Source organism: Equus caballus, chromosome 11 (assembly GCF_041296265.1).
Source record: "Equus caballus isolate H_3958 breed thoroughbred chromosome 11, TB-T2T, whole genome shotgun sequence".
In the NCBI taxonomy this organism is placed as follows: Eukaryota; Metazoa; Chordata; class Mammalia; order Perissodactyla; family Equidae; genus Equus; species Equus caballus.
In genome coordinates, this window is record NC_091694.1 from 27141317 (window position 1) to 27158941 (window position 17625).

General features: G+C 45.2%; 1 protein-coding gene across 3 annotated transcripts in view; it reads right to left on the minus strand.

The window, feature by feature from the left end:
- Nucleotides 1–1391: 1391 nt before the first annotated feature.
- Nucleotides 1392–17625, minus strand: part of CA10 (carbonic anhydrase 10) — a 469786-nt gene continuing 453552 nt past the window's right edge. For all 3 annotated transcript variants that reach the window (XM_070226348.1, XM_070226347.1, XM_005597501.4), the window contains 3 exons: nt 6484–6638; nt 4394–4568; nt 1392–2689 (listed from right to left, as the gene is read on the minus strand). In XM_070226348.1, coding sequence (XP_070082449.1) covers nt 2667–2689; nt 4394–4568; nt 6484–6638 — 353 coding nt within the window. In that variant the 3' untranslated portion in view covers nt 1392–2666. The remainder of the gene's footprint in view (nt 2690–4393; nt 4569–6483; nt 6639–17625) is intronic.

Genomic DNA, 17625 nt, shown 5'->3' on the forward strand with positions numbered 1-17625 from the left:
AAAGTGTCCCTATTTCCATGTTACAGTTTGGGCAGCCCAGTGAGTGGGGAGAAGGGACATTGAGGATTGGCCCAGAAGGTGGGACATGAGCTACTTCACTCCATCCTGAGTTCTCTTTGGCCAGAGAAAAATTCTTCCTGTGCCTAGGGACCTCAGGGGTGAGAACCTGGGTTTTCCTTTGTTCTCCCTGGAGAGACAGGGAGTGACAGGGTGAAAAGGCCAAGGGAGGTTGTCGTGTCCAAGTCATTTCTAGTTAAGGACGCTGTCCCAGGGAGGGGAGTCGACTTGCCCAAAGTCACAGAGGATGCGAATAACAGAACAGAGCTTAGAAACCCAGCCTCTGCTTTCCTTCCTCACCTGTGCTCCATCCTCTCTGTCCCGACACACATCAGGCATTTACGTACCTGTGTGCTGTCTGCTGGGTATCTATTGCTCTCGCTTGATATTAATTTGATGCCCCTCTTGTGATCAATGCTAACTGCTCCCTGTAGAGGGAGGTATGGTGTGGTCCAGATAAACCCTCATAGCTAGGCCACACATATGCTCTATAGGCACCGTTTATGGAAAAATCATTGCAGGTATTGTGCTAGCTGCCTCAAGTAGCTATACAGCAATTAAGCCTCACAATTTGTGGAGGCAGTTATTAGCATCCCCAATGTACAGATCAGAGAAGTAATGCAACTTGCCTAGGATCACACAGAAAGCAGGCAAGTGGCAGAGTGAAGTCTGAAGCCAGGCCTGGTTAATTTACCATTGATATTGTTCAACCATTACACCATATGGCTGCCTGCCCTTGCAGGCTAAGGAAAACTGACTCATAGAGGAAGCAGCAAGCCGCACAAAGAGAGACTGCCACCTGCCCACCCTAGACCTCTGCAAACAGATCTGGTTTGCTGGAAAAACACGATTGCTCAGAAACAGGTTCATCTGTCATCACGGCAAAGGCCATCATCTAACTAACATTGGTGCAAAAAGAGAAAACGAATCCAATTAAGTGTATTATTTCAAATTTGAAATATCTGGCTGCTTGCTTTTCTTTTTCCTCGTCAATATACCTAGTCTCTTGGCTGAAGTTTTCCACGGGTTTGAGAAATCACCCATCTGCATGGCCCCTAGCTGCCTGTGCTTTTCCCTCTTTCTGGGGACTGTGACAGAAAGGAGAGACGAAAGTTATTTTTAATTTGGCTGCCGAACGAACATCCAGGTCTTCCCTTCTAGCAGCTGAGTCTATATGTTTTCTCACCAGGGTATTAATTACCTGGCCCTGGGAACGGCCAGACGGGCTATTCCGGCGGCTCTGGCTACCCTGCTGGTTGTAATGCAATTGCTCGTGGACGCGGCAGGACTCCGAAGCATCCTCCTCCTCAATAAACTCAGACATGGGTACCGGATAACTTGTTAAACACATTTATTGATTTCTTGACAGTAACCAAACACAGTGAGTGACCATTATAAACAAGAAAAGAAAGGCATTCGTTTGTACTTTGTGAGATCCGGCTGCACCTGGAGAGAAAAGACACTCCTTTCCCAGGAATTTACAAGGCAAAGTGCATTCCTTCAAGGGAGCATCACAGGGGGGATGGCAGTTTTGAATCGCAAGAAATCTGTCGCCTGCTATCAGGCTGAAGCTCACCTTGTATGAATGATCGAGCCATGGAGTGGAATTAAAGTTATACTTGCTTAGCAAATGCATTCCTGATTGCCACAAACTCAGTAAAAACTGGCTGCAAATGAACCAAACATGTAGATGAAGAAACAAGTGAAATCAAAGAATGCACTCGCATGGAGCCAGGGCTTAGCCTGTAAGGAAAGAGAACAGACCCAAGCCAGAGAATGAAATGAACTCGTTAAACACATTTATTGAGCTGTTAACAATAACCAAACACAATGTATGACCTTTGGAAAACAAGAAACAGCAAATGGATCAATTCTGATCTTGGCAAATCCTACTACAGATATGTGACAAAGAGGGGAGATAATTCCATTTCTTTATAGTCTGTGGTGATAGATATATACAATGTGTATCTCTTCAATGTCTGTCCTTTTTTTTTTTTCTTTTTAAATTGTTGAGTAAACGGAAGAATCATAATCTAGAAATAAGTGTCCTTGGCCAACTTTGTCCTGGTTCACCTGTGTCACCAGCACCCTCAGAAGATCCTAGGACACTATCCAAGATGATTTGATGCAAAGAACAAAGTCTGCTGGATGCTGTCGGAGTTGCGTTTGCTCCTCTCTCTCTTTTGGAAGAATTTTGTATGTACAAAGGCTGAAAGGTCTCATTGGGTAGAGTTATTAGTTCAGGAGAATGGTATCAAAATTGTTATCAGGTTAACTGGTTATTTTCTTCTAAGACCTCTTCTGAATGAGCCTTTTGTTCTGAAACGTGACTTCCCATCTTGGAGGCTGGGTGAGTTTACATGTATACAGATATGTTTGCATGTGTGTGTATGGATGTGTGAGTGCTTGCGTGTGTGTGTTTGTGTGTGTAAGAGATGTGTTCCTCTGCCATGGTTTTGCAGACACTTTTCATGTAGAAAGGGCCGATCCAAAGAGTGAATGAGGCTTGAGGGGGGGAGGGAGAGAGAAAAAAGAAGGGGACATTCTGGGTTATGTCAATTCACAGTTGTAGCATTTCACTGAGGTGGGATTCTTCTTGGCCTAGTTTCCTATTTGAGGAGCCACTCATTTACTGGAAAGAGAGAAAGGAAAAAAAACACAAACACAAAACAAGGCATCAATGAATGAATTTGCACACAGTTTGGGGGAAGGGACAGTTCTGCTTACTTGTACGTATCCCAACTACCTCCTCTCCTTCCTCAGGAACCTCTAGGCCTGAGCTCTCCAATATGGCGGTCACTAGTCATATGTGGCTCCCATAAATTTAAATTAACCAAAATTAAATTAAAAATTTAGTTGCATCATTATACTAACCACACTGCAAATGTTCAATAGCTGCATGTAGTTAGTAGCTACCTACCATGTTGGACAATGCAAATGCAGAACGTTTCCATCATCACAGAAAATTCTAGTGGGTGGCACTGCTCTTGACAGGGGTGGGGAAATGACAGCCTACAGGCCAAATCCAGCATGCTATCTGGTTTTGTAAATAAAGGTTCATTGGAACACGGCCACACCCGTTCATTTACATATTATTTATGGCTGCTTTCACACTACAATGTCAGAGTGTGGCAGAGACCGTATGGCTCACAAAACCTAAAATATTTACCATCTGGCCCTTTACAGAAAAAGTTTGCCGACCCCTGCTCTAGACTAAGCTCCTATGGATGGGGTCATATCTGTCTTCATCACCACTATATCCCTATAACCTAGCTAAGAGCCTGGCACATAGTAGGTACACAATAAATAAGTATTGACTAAAGAGAGAGATCAGTGAATGAGTAGACTATTTGTCTGGTAGCTCTGGCTGGAAGGGAACAGAAAATTATAGTTTTGGCACTCTGCATGTATCTGAGAGAAGAAAAAGAAAGAAGGGATGTGGGGAAGTGGGAGCGATGGAGTGGGGGATCAAGGGACAGCAGTGGCAGCTGCTTCTAAAAGCTGCCTGGTAACATCCACAGCCCCTGTATTTGGGCAGCACATTATTGCTACAAAGGGCTTCCCCATCCAGCCTCTCATTTGCTCCTCACAAGTTGTGATGTAGAGGGTATACGGACTGTCATGACAGAAGCCAGATCCAGAGGGGTAAATGACTTCGTTGGGTTTGCATGGCTTGTGAGTGACAGAACCAGGCACAGAACTCAGGTGTCCTGACTCCTGGTCAAGGGCATCTCCATGACATGGTTCTGCCTGCATCTTCCTTCCCATTTGGAGGGTTTACTACAATGATCCACAGATACTTAGTGTGCAGAAGGGAAGAGAGAGGGCTGGGTGTGGACCAGAGGGTTACAGGAGGTGGGAGTCATCTTGCATGTCCCTTTAGTAGGAATAATAGTCACTTCTAGGGACATAGCACTGGGAAAAGATGTATTCACACACATTCCTCATTGGATCCTAATGGCCTGGCATTCAGAGTATTTGCTCACCTTCTAGGGGGAAAGGGTCCATCACACACATAACTAAGAGCTCTAACGCCTCTAGCTGTCCTGTCCTAACACATAACCTCAGGAAAATCAGCCTCTCTGGGCTCTCTGTAAAATGACAATAAAAAGGCTGTCTTGCCTGAACCAGAAGAGCTTTAAAGGTTTGATCTCTATCTCCGATATATAGGCTTTACCAGCAGAAAAGCCCCATGCAAATGGAAGGTGGTGATTTCAACTGTCATTTATAATCACGATTGCTATAATGGGAGATAATGCCAGGCTCTAAGAGCAGGGCTAAGCAGGAAGACTGAGCTCTGGCCCGGGTCCACTGTCCTCTGAGCTGCTGCACCCACCTCTATACTGAAGCTTCTGGGCTCGGTTGTTTGGACAGTCCTTCCCCTGTAAACTGAAGTTGATGTTGGTGCGGATGCAGCGGTTGTTGAGCGGCTGGACGGGCCTGAAGTTGTCACTCATGCTCAGAAAGATCTGAGATGGCTGATTCTGGCTGAGCAGGCGTAAGGAATGCATCTGAGGAGAGAGAAACAACCATGAGGTCCACCAATCCCCTTAAATGCACTTCGGAAGAAGTAAGACCATGCAGATTGTGACCGAACCAGGCTGTACTGGCTGTCTGGGAAAGACGACCCTGTTCCATGGGTTCAGCTGCGCTGGAGGCCCAGTGATGCCTCCATGCGTGGAGTGGGCCTTGCTTCTAGCTCACTAGCTCATGCATGCCTCAAGTCAGTTCCTCTCTTTCATCCTCAAATATGCCATCATCAAAGGTGGAAACCCAGCTAGGTGTTCTCCAGGGTCTCTTCTTTCTCTTACACCCCATGGTTCAATAACTCCCAATAATTCAGGGAATTATTCCCCTACATGGCTATTATCCCAACTATCGTGATTGGCCCAGGAGCCAAAGCTAAACTAGCTGGATTAATTTGGTTCCTTTTCTGTGAATATGACGACCAGGGGCTGGACTAAAATGTTTGCAGCCGTGTTCCACCCCAGGACTGTGAAGGAAAGGAGGGGTCTCTAGCAGGAGGAAAGAATGAAGCAAATGTGTAGTAGGAAGCAGAAGACAGCAGAGAGAAAGGGCTGCTGGGGTTCAGATTCCAGTGAATTCCTGACATCAACTTCTGATTTTAAATTCCACAAGATGCTCCCATATCTTTTGAATAAGTCCTTTCCTAAGTTGAAGTTACGTGGAGGGGTTCTTATCACCAAAACAGTCCCAATCAATACAGATCGGATCAGGGACTTTGAATGTTCCAATTGTTGTCGGGTTGTGAGGACACATCCTGTAAAGGAGATTGGATTCTGTGTCCTTTGCACCTTGGCCTCTGAGTTTTTACAGACTCTCACAATCATAGAATATCAGAGCTGGAACAGACTTGTGTAATTTACCCCCTCGTTTATAAAGAGGAGTATCCATTCACAGAAGGAGGATGGCAGGCCTAGGAGTGCATAATGAGCCATTAGCAAAGCTGGCCTCCGAGGCCAGTCTCCTGGCTCCCATTTGGTTCTGAGAAATACTAGCCAGGTTTACTAGGAATCCCGTGAGATGCTCTAAAAATTTCCGCATTCAAATACATTTGTGAAATGCTACGTAGCATGTTGCCTCCTCTTGGAGACTGACATATGTATTATCATTTTCAAGGCCCCGAGAAGTCTCCCAACAATGAAATCTATTTAACTCTTTTTGAATCCAGCTTTTTCAAACATATTTGGCTGTATCATCCATTTTGCTCCTTTGTTTTTGAGCACCATGGCTGTAGAGCACACTTTGGGAACTAATGCTGCTGTCCTTTCTCACTCAAGGGTGGAATGCTTCTACAATGAGTCTGTGCTAAGCCTTTTCAATTGCAGATTCTTTAAACAAAGGTGTGATGAGTTGAATTATGTGCTCCCAAAATTCACAAGTTAAAAGTCCTAAACACCAGTACCTCAGCATGTGACCTCATTTGGAAATCGAGTCATTACAGATGTAATTAGCTAAGATGAGATTATTGGGGTGGGCCTTAAGCTAATATGACTGATTGGGGCGGGCCCTAATCCAATATGACTGATGTCCTTATAAAAAGGAGGATTTGGACAAAAAGACACAGACACAGGGAAAATGACATGTAAAGATGAGGGTAGAGTGGGGTGATGCTTCTACAAGCTGAGGAACACCAAAGATTGCCAGAAAACCAGCAGAAACCAAGGGAAAGGCAGAGAACAGATTCCTCCTCACTCCCTCAAACGGAACCAACCCTGCTGACACCTTGATCTTGGATGTACAGCCTCCAGAACAGCGAGGCGATACCTTTCTGTGGTTTAAGCCACCAAGTTAGCGGTACTTTGTTAAAGCAGTCCCAGCAAACTAACACAATAGGCACTCCACAAAGTCAGCCAGGCTTCACACCATCTTCCCCATTAGCTAAAGGACCACAGAGCAGCTCACCTGCATCCTGGTTATATAGACGGGTTTGTTCATTATTATCCAACTTGCCGTCTCATAGCACGGTGGGATAGTCATCGACCCATCGTAAGTAATGAAACTAGAGGTCTCTGGATAGAGTGCCTCTATGTTAAGTCCCTGTAGTAAATATGCATCATCTAGAGAAGAAAATAAGAGATTTAAGAATTAGGTTTCTCGAGAAAGTGCTGCTATCGCTGGTAACTTTTTTTCTTTTCAGATTCCAGAAGACTGTAGCTGTCAGGATGGGCTGCAGTAACACACAGCCCCCCACAGCTCAGTCATTTTAAATAACAAAGGCTTATTTCTTGCTCACACTGTAGGTTGGCCGAGGGCTTCCTCCATGTCATTGGTGTCCACACTCTGGGATCTAGGCTCTTACAGTAGATACTATCTGGACCCTCATGAGTCACAATGATAGGAGGAAAAGCAAGAACAGTGACACATGCGTTGGCTCTTAAAGCTCCCATCCAGGAAGTGGCAAATGTCGCTTCTGCTCACATTTGGTAGCCAAAGAAGTCACATGGCCAAGGCTGCTGTTAGGGATTCAAAGAAGCACATTCCTCCCACAGGGTGGGGCACTGAATATCGGTGAACAGAAACGTGGTCTACCACAAGGATACAAGGAAGAGCCAAGTTCTTGGTTATGGTCTCTGAGAGCTAGACTGCTAGCATTATATTTATTACAGTCATAATGAAATGCACAATTTAAGCCTTCAGGACCTGTTGAAACGTTGTCTGGTCATCATTCTTATTTATTAACATTGCTTAATTAAAAGAACACTAAGAAAATACTCTTAGAAAGAAAAGTATATCAGGCCAAATCTTACCATGAGATTCAACAGTTAAGCTCAACAACTAATTTCAACTTTTTGTAGATCTCCTCTTTGTCAGGCCCGTGCATGTAGCCTTCTCTCTTATACCTATTTGAGGTATTCACACTCATATATCTGTTATTATTAAATATACTTTTTCAATAATAAAAGTGACATAAGTACATATCAGACTATACGGAAAAAAGAGAAAAAGAAAATAATGACAGCCCCGATCATCTAAAATAGTTGCCATGGGCATTTTGGTGTATTTCCTTCTGATTTTTTAATTCAGTGTTTCCGTCGTATTTTTATAAAAAGTGTAATGTAGCAGAGTTTTCAAATAACAATAAATTTCAAAGGACCTTCATATACAGCTGGAACCTCATACTGACCTAGTGAGATTGGTCAGACAGATAACAACATTCTTATTGACAAGAAACTGAAGATCAGAGAGGGAGAGTAACCTGCTCAAGGTCACAGAGGTAGCGGGTGACTGCAGAGTGGGAACTCAAACCTAGCTCTCCTGACTTCCAGACCAAAGTCATTCATTCATTCAGCAAATGTTCGCTAAGCACCTCGTTGTGCTGGGCACAGGGTTAAGCTCTGGGGATAGAGCAGTGAACAAGATGGATGCAGTGCCCACCCTCATTCTGGTCGAGGAGGCAGATGACAAATGGCAGAATCAACATACATGAACTCTAATATCAGGTGGTGGTAAGTGCACCTTGGCCTAGTCTGTACCTATCTATTGATCCTGAGCATTAATGCTGCTAATCCGTTTTCCTGGGCAAAGGCCCCCTTCCTTCCTCCATAAATTGCTCACTCACGTTTCTCTGATAAGAAAGAACTATCTTTGCCAAGGGAACTTGAATTTCAGTGCTCCTTCGCTTGTCAACTGAATTAAGAACCAACCAACTGATTCAGTGGTTTGGAATGATGTAAATAAAACCACTGTTTGCCTGCTCCATCCCAAACGGGCCCTCCTGGCCTCTGACAACCCTGATGGGGTAACGGAACCTCTCCAGGGCTCTGGCCACAAAATGCCCATGAGAGAGAGAGATTGGTCAAGCTAGATTTGGAGACCAACCCTAGGAGACAGGACTTCCTTTCACTTTCCATTGAGACGTTTCTACCTTTCCACCAAAACACCAGGGAATCAGGACAAGCTCAGGAGAGACGTCGCGGTTGGAATATGGCTGGGATGGGGCTGCAGTCTGGCCTGTGGGGTCAGGTGCTTCCACGACAAAGCCTCAGTGCCCAGAGCACACACTGATACGATGGTTCTAGGGAATCAGATCCAGCGTCAACACAATAAGCTTATGTTGAGTATCCGTCATATGGCTCTGTTTCTTAAGCCCCTAATATGTGTCAGGCACTAAGCTAGGTGTAGGCGAGCAGGACGTAATTAAGTGACTGCAGCAAGGAGCCACAGAGACAGTGATATGTATCTGCACTGGGTACACTGAGAGGTTGTCAGTTCTGCCTGGGGGTGGGACTCAGGAGAAGATTAATGGAGGAGCTGACCTGAACTGCATCTTGAATGACAAGAGGTAATCAGTGTGTGGCTGGCAGTGGGGGGTGGGGCTGTCAAGGGCACTCTAGACAGTCCCGCTAGAGAAACAGCTAAGGACGCAGAGAGCGGTGCACACTCGGTGATGGCTAGAGCGTGGGCGAGATGCAGGGGGAGGGGTGCTGTGAGAAAGCAGGCTGGCGGGTCAGCACAGGCCACACCTAGGAGGTCCTTCTTTGCGCTGTTGGGAGTTTGGGCTTCATCCTGTAGGCAATGTGGAGCCACTGAAGGGTTTTAAGCAGGGAGTAGCATGATCAGATTTGCAGTTAATGATGCTTGCTCTGACGGTGGTTTGGCCTGAAGATTAACATATTGAATGAGAGAAGGAAGCATTCGGCACATCTTTATTAAAGGTCAATGTGATTTGTTTAACCAAGCTTGCACGCAGAGCATATTGGGTACTCTAGCATGCTGCTATTATTGTATTTTATTTTATCGGGAGTGGTGGGCAGGAGGGTAGGAGGGAGGCGGTGGAATGAGGGACGTTCCAGTCATGACTGGAGTAAAGAAAATGAACATTTATGTTTCTCTGAAACTATAACCAGCCTGTGTTGCATCCACATTTGAGGAAAGAGTTGGTGTGGGTGGGGAGGGGCAGGCTAGGAGCAAGAGGCAAAAGGTATGTTCCTGGGTTGAACCCACATGGCAGGGTAAGAACGTGCTTCTAAAACACTGTTTTGCTGAAATCTCAGACTCCACCCGAGTGGTCCTGCCAGGGAGTCCTCTTCGTCCACATCCCCTGCGAGATGCAACAGTCGTCAGAGAACGCGGGCAGCTTCCGCCCTCCCAAGATCCTCATTCACCACTTTGTTCTGTGCGTGAGCTTGGCTAATACTCACACTTCACCTTTGCCCTTTTTATTTCCTCACGCTGCAGAATTTGGAAGGACCCAGTGTGATGAGTGTGAGCCTAGGACCCAGACCTGAGTTTGAGGGCTGGCTCTGCTGTGTGCCATCTGTGTGATCTTGGACACGCAGGTAACTGTCTGAGCCTCATTTGTGACATCTGTAGTATGCAGATGGTTGGAGTAGGCAGTGGACTGATTGTCTGTGTCCCCCCCACACTCATATTCTGAAGTCCTCACTCGAATGTGATGGCATTTGGAAGATGATTAGGTCATGAGGGTGGAGCCCTCAGGAATGGGATTAGTGCCTTTATAAAAGCCACCCCAGAGAGCCCTCTGACTTTCTTTCTGCCATGTGAGGACACAAGAATTCCGCAACCCAGAAGAGGGTTCTCACCAGAAGCCAGCCATGCTGTCTCCCTGATCTCAGACTTTCAGCCTCTGGAACCGTGAGAAGTAAGTTTCTGCTGTTTACATGGTACTTTGTTACGGCAGCTCGAACTGACTGAATACTTGCCTCACAGAGTTGTTTGAGGAACAAATGAGATTACACTTTCCAATGTCCTGGCCCATGGGAAATACTCAGCAATGCTGGGTAGCATTGATGCCATTCCTCCCTTCCCGGAGTGTCTTTGCCCAGCTTCCCCAGGATAACCACGGCTTGACCTCCCCGAGGCCTCTTGACTCTCCCTAGCAAGGTTAGTGCCTTCCTTTTTCACCATATTTACTGAGTTAGCTTGCCAATAATTACCTACCAATTTGAACGTCTCCACTAAGCCATGAGCCTTTGGGGGAAGGGCTTCCATCTTTTATCTCTGAATCCCCAAGCCCCAGTATGGGGTCTACCATATTGGATGCTCAATAAACACTGGTTGAATGAATGAATGAAATGGTTTCTGCACAAAAGCTCCACCTGCTGGTGGTTCTGAGCAGAAACTAAGGGAGGAAGAGGCAACATCATCTGTCAGATGACGGGGAAAATTGTCTGAGGCTCGTCTGTACCATTAACTTAAATGCCTGCTGTCGGCCACCATCTCCATATATATCACACCACAGAAATCAGGGTGAAACTGAGACTGTTGACTGTCTCCTTATGGTATTCCTGTGTTTCTACACCAAACCAACCTCTACCCTTATATTTACATTGCTGAAATTGGTGTGCATTTAACACATAACATTTGTCCTCATGACTCACCACACTGCCTTATAGGAAGCCATTAAGTCAATGTTCTGTCTCTTAGGGACTGGAATTTGAGAGCCACAAGCTACCGTCACATCTTCTTTTCTCCTCATTGCTTGCTTGGTGTATTAGGCAGCACAGAGGCAGTGGAACCCAAGAAAATGATATAGGCAAACCCAATAGTTTTCAGCTCTACTGTCAAGGAACACTGCGGTGTCTCCATGGCTGACCAGGCCAGGAACTAATTATTACCCACAGGCTATCTCATCCACGCAGCAGCCAACACAAAACCATTGCTTTGTGCATGTCAGTGTTCTCCTCTGGGTTGTGGCAGACAGAAAGGAGCCTAAGAACTAGCCCACCGGAAGGTGGATTCTGCTCTCCAAATTCTCATGGCTCTATTCATTTGTAAGGATGGCAAAGATCTGCGGAGGTCAGAGCTGCTTATGAACAGAGAGATACAAATTTGGGGGTGAAGCTCAGAGGCAAATGGGGTGAATCATGCAAGCTTCTGCTTGCTTTAAGGATATCTATTCAGAGGAAGTGATGGCAGAAGTTCAAATAAATTTTCATGGATAGTTTTACAGAAAGGTTTTCTTCCTTCCTATTATCTAACTCTGTATGAATCGATTGATTGATCTATCAATCAATCAGTCCTATGAGAATATAGCTTACAGAGGGCAAAGCCCTGGACTTCAAGTCAGGAGTCTTAATTCAAGTCTAAGTTCTAATTGTGGCTTTGCCAGTGATCCACTCCTCCTTCAGGGGTAAGTTACATAACCTCCTACTTGTGGGTCAGATTATTCTGGATAATTGCTGAAGTCATCTTCAGGTTAAAAAAAAAAAATCTATAGAACCCCAAATGTCCTTCAACATAAATAAGCTTACAGAGGCAAATTTATCTTAAGTAGGTCAAATTTCTGGTATGACATTGTAATTTTTTACATGTTGGCTATATCTTTATAGTACGAGAAGATCCCTCGGATAATCAGTAAGTGTAGAACACTTAGGCATAGTTTATAGCCCAATTTTATTCTTTTAATTGACTGTAAGAGTTGACAGCTTGGCTTCTGATTTTATGACATGCTCTTGCTGAATCTATGATTTATGTTACACTGAGTTCTTAGTCATGGACACAACTTCTAAGTTGACTTTTTCTTTTTTTTTTAAGAGAAACACACTATAATGAAATGCCTAGGACCACACAGTTGGGGGATCTTTATCTCAGTCTGAGCGTCCAACAGCCGCCTCTGGTAAACGCATTGTGTTTACTTATGTGGACCACTGATGAGATTTCACATCGCCCAGCTTCCTGCTTATGAAGTTCCCATTCAAAGAGAATGATGCCAATGAGAAAAAGGCACGGCAGTTCCCGAGATCGATACTGGACTTGCTTCTGATCAATATGGAACTATTTGGCAATTTACTCATACGGAATGACATTTCCTCTTGTAATCTGGGGCAAATTGAACCGAAGTGAAAAAAGGTAATGACTAAAGAATAAAGTAATATGATTTTTTGTTTTACACAAACAATAAATGAAAAAAAGGTCCTCTGAGAATTGGATTCACGCAGGCAAGCCACTCCTTCTCTGCTCCTCGCTGACTTGAGTTACTACTTAGATTGCAACATGGGAAGTGGTGCGCTGCATTTCGCCTTCTGTGAAAACATTTCCAAAGCCGTTCCTTTGAAATGAAAGTACAAGTTCAATTAAGCATAGAGAAAGGCACTGGGAGCAATAGGCTGAAACTCCCCTGTGATATTTCACCACATTTGACACCGCGTCCCTCTGCGGAGCAGGCGCACAGAACACTTTCTGAGGAACTGAGGAGCTCACGGCAGTACAGCTTGGTCCCTCCTTGCCTACACACTCATTTTTCAGCTGGCGTGGGGGTGGGGGGCCAAAGGAAAGTTATAAACAGGCAAGACTGAAACAAATGTTTTCACGGGGTCATACTGGGTGTCAAAACACCATGTTTAAAAGCCCTCCTCCAAACCCCTCCAGTCGTGTGCTTTCATTTCCTTGGAGGAAATACGTTAAGGCATTAGCCAGATCTTTCTAAATTTGGAATCTGTGATCTTTTGGATTCTTACTGGTCTGAAGTTCTTCACTGTATTTACCATCTATGAAATGAACGGAGTGTGTTGAAATTGGAAGAGAATGAAGCTACCAAAATGATACGCCGTCCTAGGAAGACATTGGAAGAAAGTGTTCATTTATACGTAATCTTCTAGTAATGACCCCCTCTTACCCACTTAAGAAGGCTCTTTGTGCTCCATTAGTCACTGGCTTCACCACTTGAAATTATCATAAAATCTCTTTTTAAAAAAATAACGCTAGCTCGATGAAATCAGGTGGGTACGAAAATGACAAGAATGTTACCTTTTATGTAATTGGGGCTCTATGCCTACTAATTGATTAACAGAAGGAAAATGTAGAGATTTGGCATTATTCCAATATACTACATTAGAAAAACTAAAACACTTGGGGTAAATTACCGATATCTCCTCCAGAAAATCCATTCAGAAAATCCATATTTCAATGTCATAATTTCAGTCTTGACTCTCAATCTGTCGAAGGGGAATTTAATTTTAATGAAATGGATTTTCTTTAGAAGACTTTCTAAATTCAGCCTGAAATGAATTCAGGCTGGTCGTTTCCATTGTCAGTCTGGGTTAGGGAGAGTGTTTTATAAGCCTTGCTCAGATGTATGAAATCTAAGCTTCTAAGGAAAATAGTGGAAGCCACTAGGCCATTACCACCCACTCCATGGGCTCATACACAGGACTCTGCTTCATTTGAAGTAAGCGAACTCTGTAGCCTGTGTGCCTTGTATCGGATTCACCTGGAACATAATTTTTATTTGGCACCATAGTGACCTGCCTCCCACTCTTCAGGAAGCTGGATTTGACCACCACATACCTTAGGACAATTTAGGAATACAAAATTATGCCCCTAGTTTATACCAGTCACTGCCCAGGCAATTGACTCATTATCTTGCTTAATCCTCACCTCAGCCCTTTAATATCAGTATGAAAATCTTTATCTTACTGATGAGAAAATTATTATCTCAGAGATGTTAAGAAACTTGCCTGAAGTCACACAGCAAAGGAATCGATAGAGCCAGGAGCCCAGGTCTGCTTTGCTCCATCTCTCATCACTAGAACACTCTGCCTCCATAAGTTTGGTGACCTTCACCAGCATGGTATCTGGCTTCTGAAATTCCCAGTCCTTGTGGCAAGATTCTCCCTTTTTCCTCCTTTTACAGGTTCCCTAGCGCACTGATTTTCTTAACTGGTTAAATAGAATGATTTTGCATGAGTCCTTTTTTTTGCTAGTCATCTAATCTATGCTCAAACCAAGCAAATGGACTGCGTCCCTACTGGCTGCCATCTCGTGATTTCACCCCACGCTTCCATATTTGCTCCCACCTCCCTGCGCCTCCTCAGCCAGTTAATGAGACAGACACATGGGAGCCTCTCCCAGGGTGGGATTTAAAAGATATCTTTAGAAATAATTTGCAACCCTAAGTCATGGGGATTTGAGCTGCTCTTTCAAAAGTGAGGACATGTCCGCCTCTCTTCTCTATTTATTCCCACTCACGATTTCACCCAGGTTTAAATGCCATCTGGATCCCAATGCCTTCCACATTTATATCTTCAGTTCTCTCTCCTAAAATCCAGGCTCATATACCCAACTACCTACTCCACACCTCTTCTTGGATGCCCAGTAGACATCTCAAGCTTAACACGTTTGAAATTTCTGATTCCCTTCCCACCCACAAATATGCTTCATCCACGAATATGCTTCATCCAGAGTCTTCCCCAAATCAGTTGATGGAAACATCTTCCTTCCAGGAATTCGGGCTAATAATCTTCCAGTCATCCTTGACTCCTTTCTCTCATATCACACATCTGATCTTTCAAGAAATCTCTTGGCTCTTCCTTCAAAATATACCCAATTGCTTCTCACCACCCCCCCACAGTAGTCTGGTCATGACTGACATTGTCCCAGCATTTGGATTGCTGCCATCATCTCCCAACTTTTTTTGTCAGCAGATCATGTCACTCTCTGCTCAGTATCTTAGAGTGACTCCTCATTACTACAGCCTCCAGGAGAAGGACTGAGGGGGATGAGTGGACCCATCCTGAACCAGTTGCTAGCCTTCCTCTGATTACTGTGTGTGCCAATAGCAACAGTGCCACTGTGTCCCTCTGGATGACACTGATTTCCACTGGGAGTCTCATGCTGAGGGACAGGCAGGAGTTGCAGAGAGCTCAGGATGTTATGAGCCTGAACTTTCAAAGTGCCCAGAAGGTCTGTGGCTAGTTTATGTCCCTTTCAAGTAGAAACAAACAAAAGCAAAAAGCAGAGAGATGGCTCTTCCAACTGAACCAAACTGGGAATTCAGAGAAAACCATGCTGACATGTTTCACGTAATGTGAAAGTTTGAAGACCTCAGAGCTAAATTTTCCTTGTTCCTTAGAGAGGAAGCACGATAGAAAGGTAAGAGCATAAAGTCCCTGGGAGGACCTATGTTTAAATCCTTGCTCTCCCACTCTGCAAGAGTAGATCATCGTTCAGGAAATCTTTCCTCTCTCCTCAACCCCACCTCCTTGGGAGGATTTTGATGTTGGGCTTGGCCACGTCACTTGCTTTGGCCACAGGAAGTGGACAGAAGGGACAGTTTGTGAATTTCAAGCCTAGGCCTTAAGTCACATTACAGGTTCTGGTCTCTACCATGAGAAGTACTTGCCCTGGGTATCTACCTGATCCTAGAAAAATGAGAGCCACGTGCAGCTACACTGCCCTAGCTGACCTGCAGATCTGCAGCTGGAAGCAGAGCCACCTGGCTGACCCACAGATGCAGCAGTGAGAAATCAATGCTGATTGCTGAATGCTTGTGCGCTACGCAGAAGTTGCCAACTTAGCCGTTTACTAGATGTGTGTCCTTGTCAAATGACTTCACTTCTTGGAGCCTTAGTTTCCTCATTTGTAAACTGGGATAGCGATCGGACCCACTTTGTGAGTACTGGGCAAAGTGCTGTCTGTAAAGCTCTTAACACGGAGCCTGGAGTGCAGAAAGTGCTCACTTAGCATCACTTCCATACTCTGGATGCTCAGCCTATTGCAGAGTGGGTACCACATCTAAATGAGTGGGGCAAGTTGAAGCTACGCTGGGGTATAATTCTGGGTAGCAGCAGAGTGGGTGGGGTTGAGGTCAGGTGTCCTGGGTAGTGTGGCTGGGTGGCGGTGGGGGGCACTGGTTTATTTCTGTCTTACTTAGAAGCATGGATGCAGAGTACTATGATAAGTGTTCCTGAGCAGGTGGCGTTGTCTCCCTCTCGCCCGGAATTCTCGGGCTGATGCCAGCATAACCTGCTGCCTCCCGCAGAGCCTCTGGAGAGTCTTCCAGCCTCGTGTTTCCCACCCACTGGCTGTGTCCTAGTGAATGACTCCTGTTTCAGAAAGTCCCCTGCTTTCCGCCAGGCCAACCTTCCCTGGGCTGGCTGCCTCAGGGAGTTTAGCAGGAGAGACCAGTGCTGGCACTTTCCTGCTGAGCAAATCAATCCCTTTCAGCCACAGTGTCCTGGGCATGTGGTGTCGAGGCTGCTTCCCTGTCTAGGGCCATCATTATCCGTGTGGTGTTTCTCCCTTTAGGTCTATGATGAAGGCGCTACCAGGCACACCTTCATTATTCGCCAAGCGTAAGAGCACAAAATACCTGTGATTAGCGGCCTAAAGCAGTTACCTCTCCCCATGAGAGATCTCTTTGTCTTGCTTTAGTTCCCCTTCTTTTCCCTTGGCCCTGACAGATAGAGGATGAGGGAGAGAGGAGAAGGGGGTGCTCCTGTTCTCTCCTGTTAGCATTTCTAGGATTGTGTCTCTAGAGAAGGCGAAGGCATTTCTTCAAATGCATCTCCTGCGTAAACTCCTCAGCGTGGCATCAAGACCTTTCAGGATCTGGCTCCAGAACATCCTTCCCACCACTCCTTCTGCCCTTGTCACTGCTACCACAGGGGGCCATTCATTCCTCCATTAATTCAGGCTGTCACCAATGTTTACTGGGTATTCTGTGGGGCACTGAGGTGAAGAGCTGAGGAAGGCAGAGTTCCTCCCTTTGAACTCTTCATAGTCCTTTTACTGCTCTCCATGCCTTCGTACATGCTGCCTTTCTAGGCTTGAAACGGCTTCCCTCCTTCCTTCCACCTCTCTCTCTCCCCTTCCCTCCTTCCTTCTTTCCCTCTCTTTCTCTTCTCCTCTCCTTTCTTCTTTTTCTTCCATTCATCCTTCTTCTCTTTCTCCTCCTCCTTCTGCTCCCTCTCTTTCTCTTTCTTTCCCCAGCAAATAGTTATTGATCTATTCATTTGAATAGTACTTACTCTGTGCAACCTCGCTATGTATGTAATTCTAGGCAGATTTTCTGTGATCCCAAAGAGTTCTGTTCATATTGTTAACACTGCATTTGTTACGCAAATCTTTATAATACACTATGATATGACTGTAATGAGAGAGTGAGGGCCTTATGGACAGGAAACGTGTTCTTTTGATCTCCCTATCTCCCGGCACTCAAGAACCACTCAATAAATATTTGCAGAGTGACTCAGTGAACAAATGAATGAAGGTCTTGGGTTTTAACATTGCTATCCTGTTCAGCTACTGCCAAAGTGTTTCCTTCTCAGTTCCCACAGACCCGATGGGGCTGGCAGTCAGCAG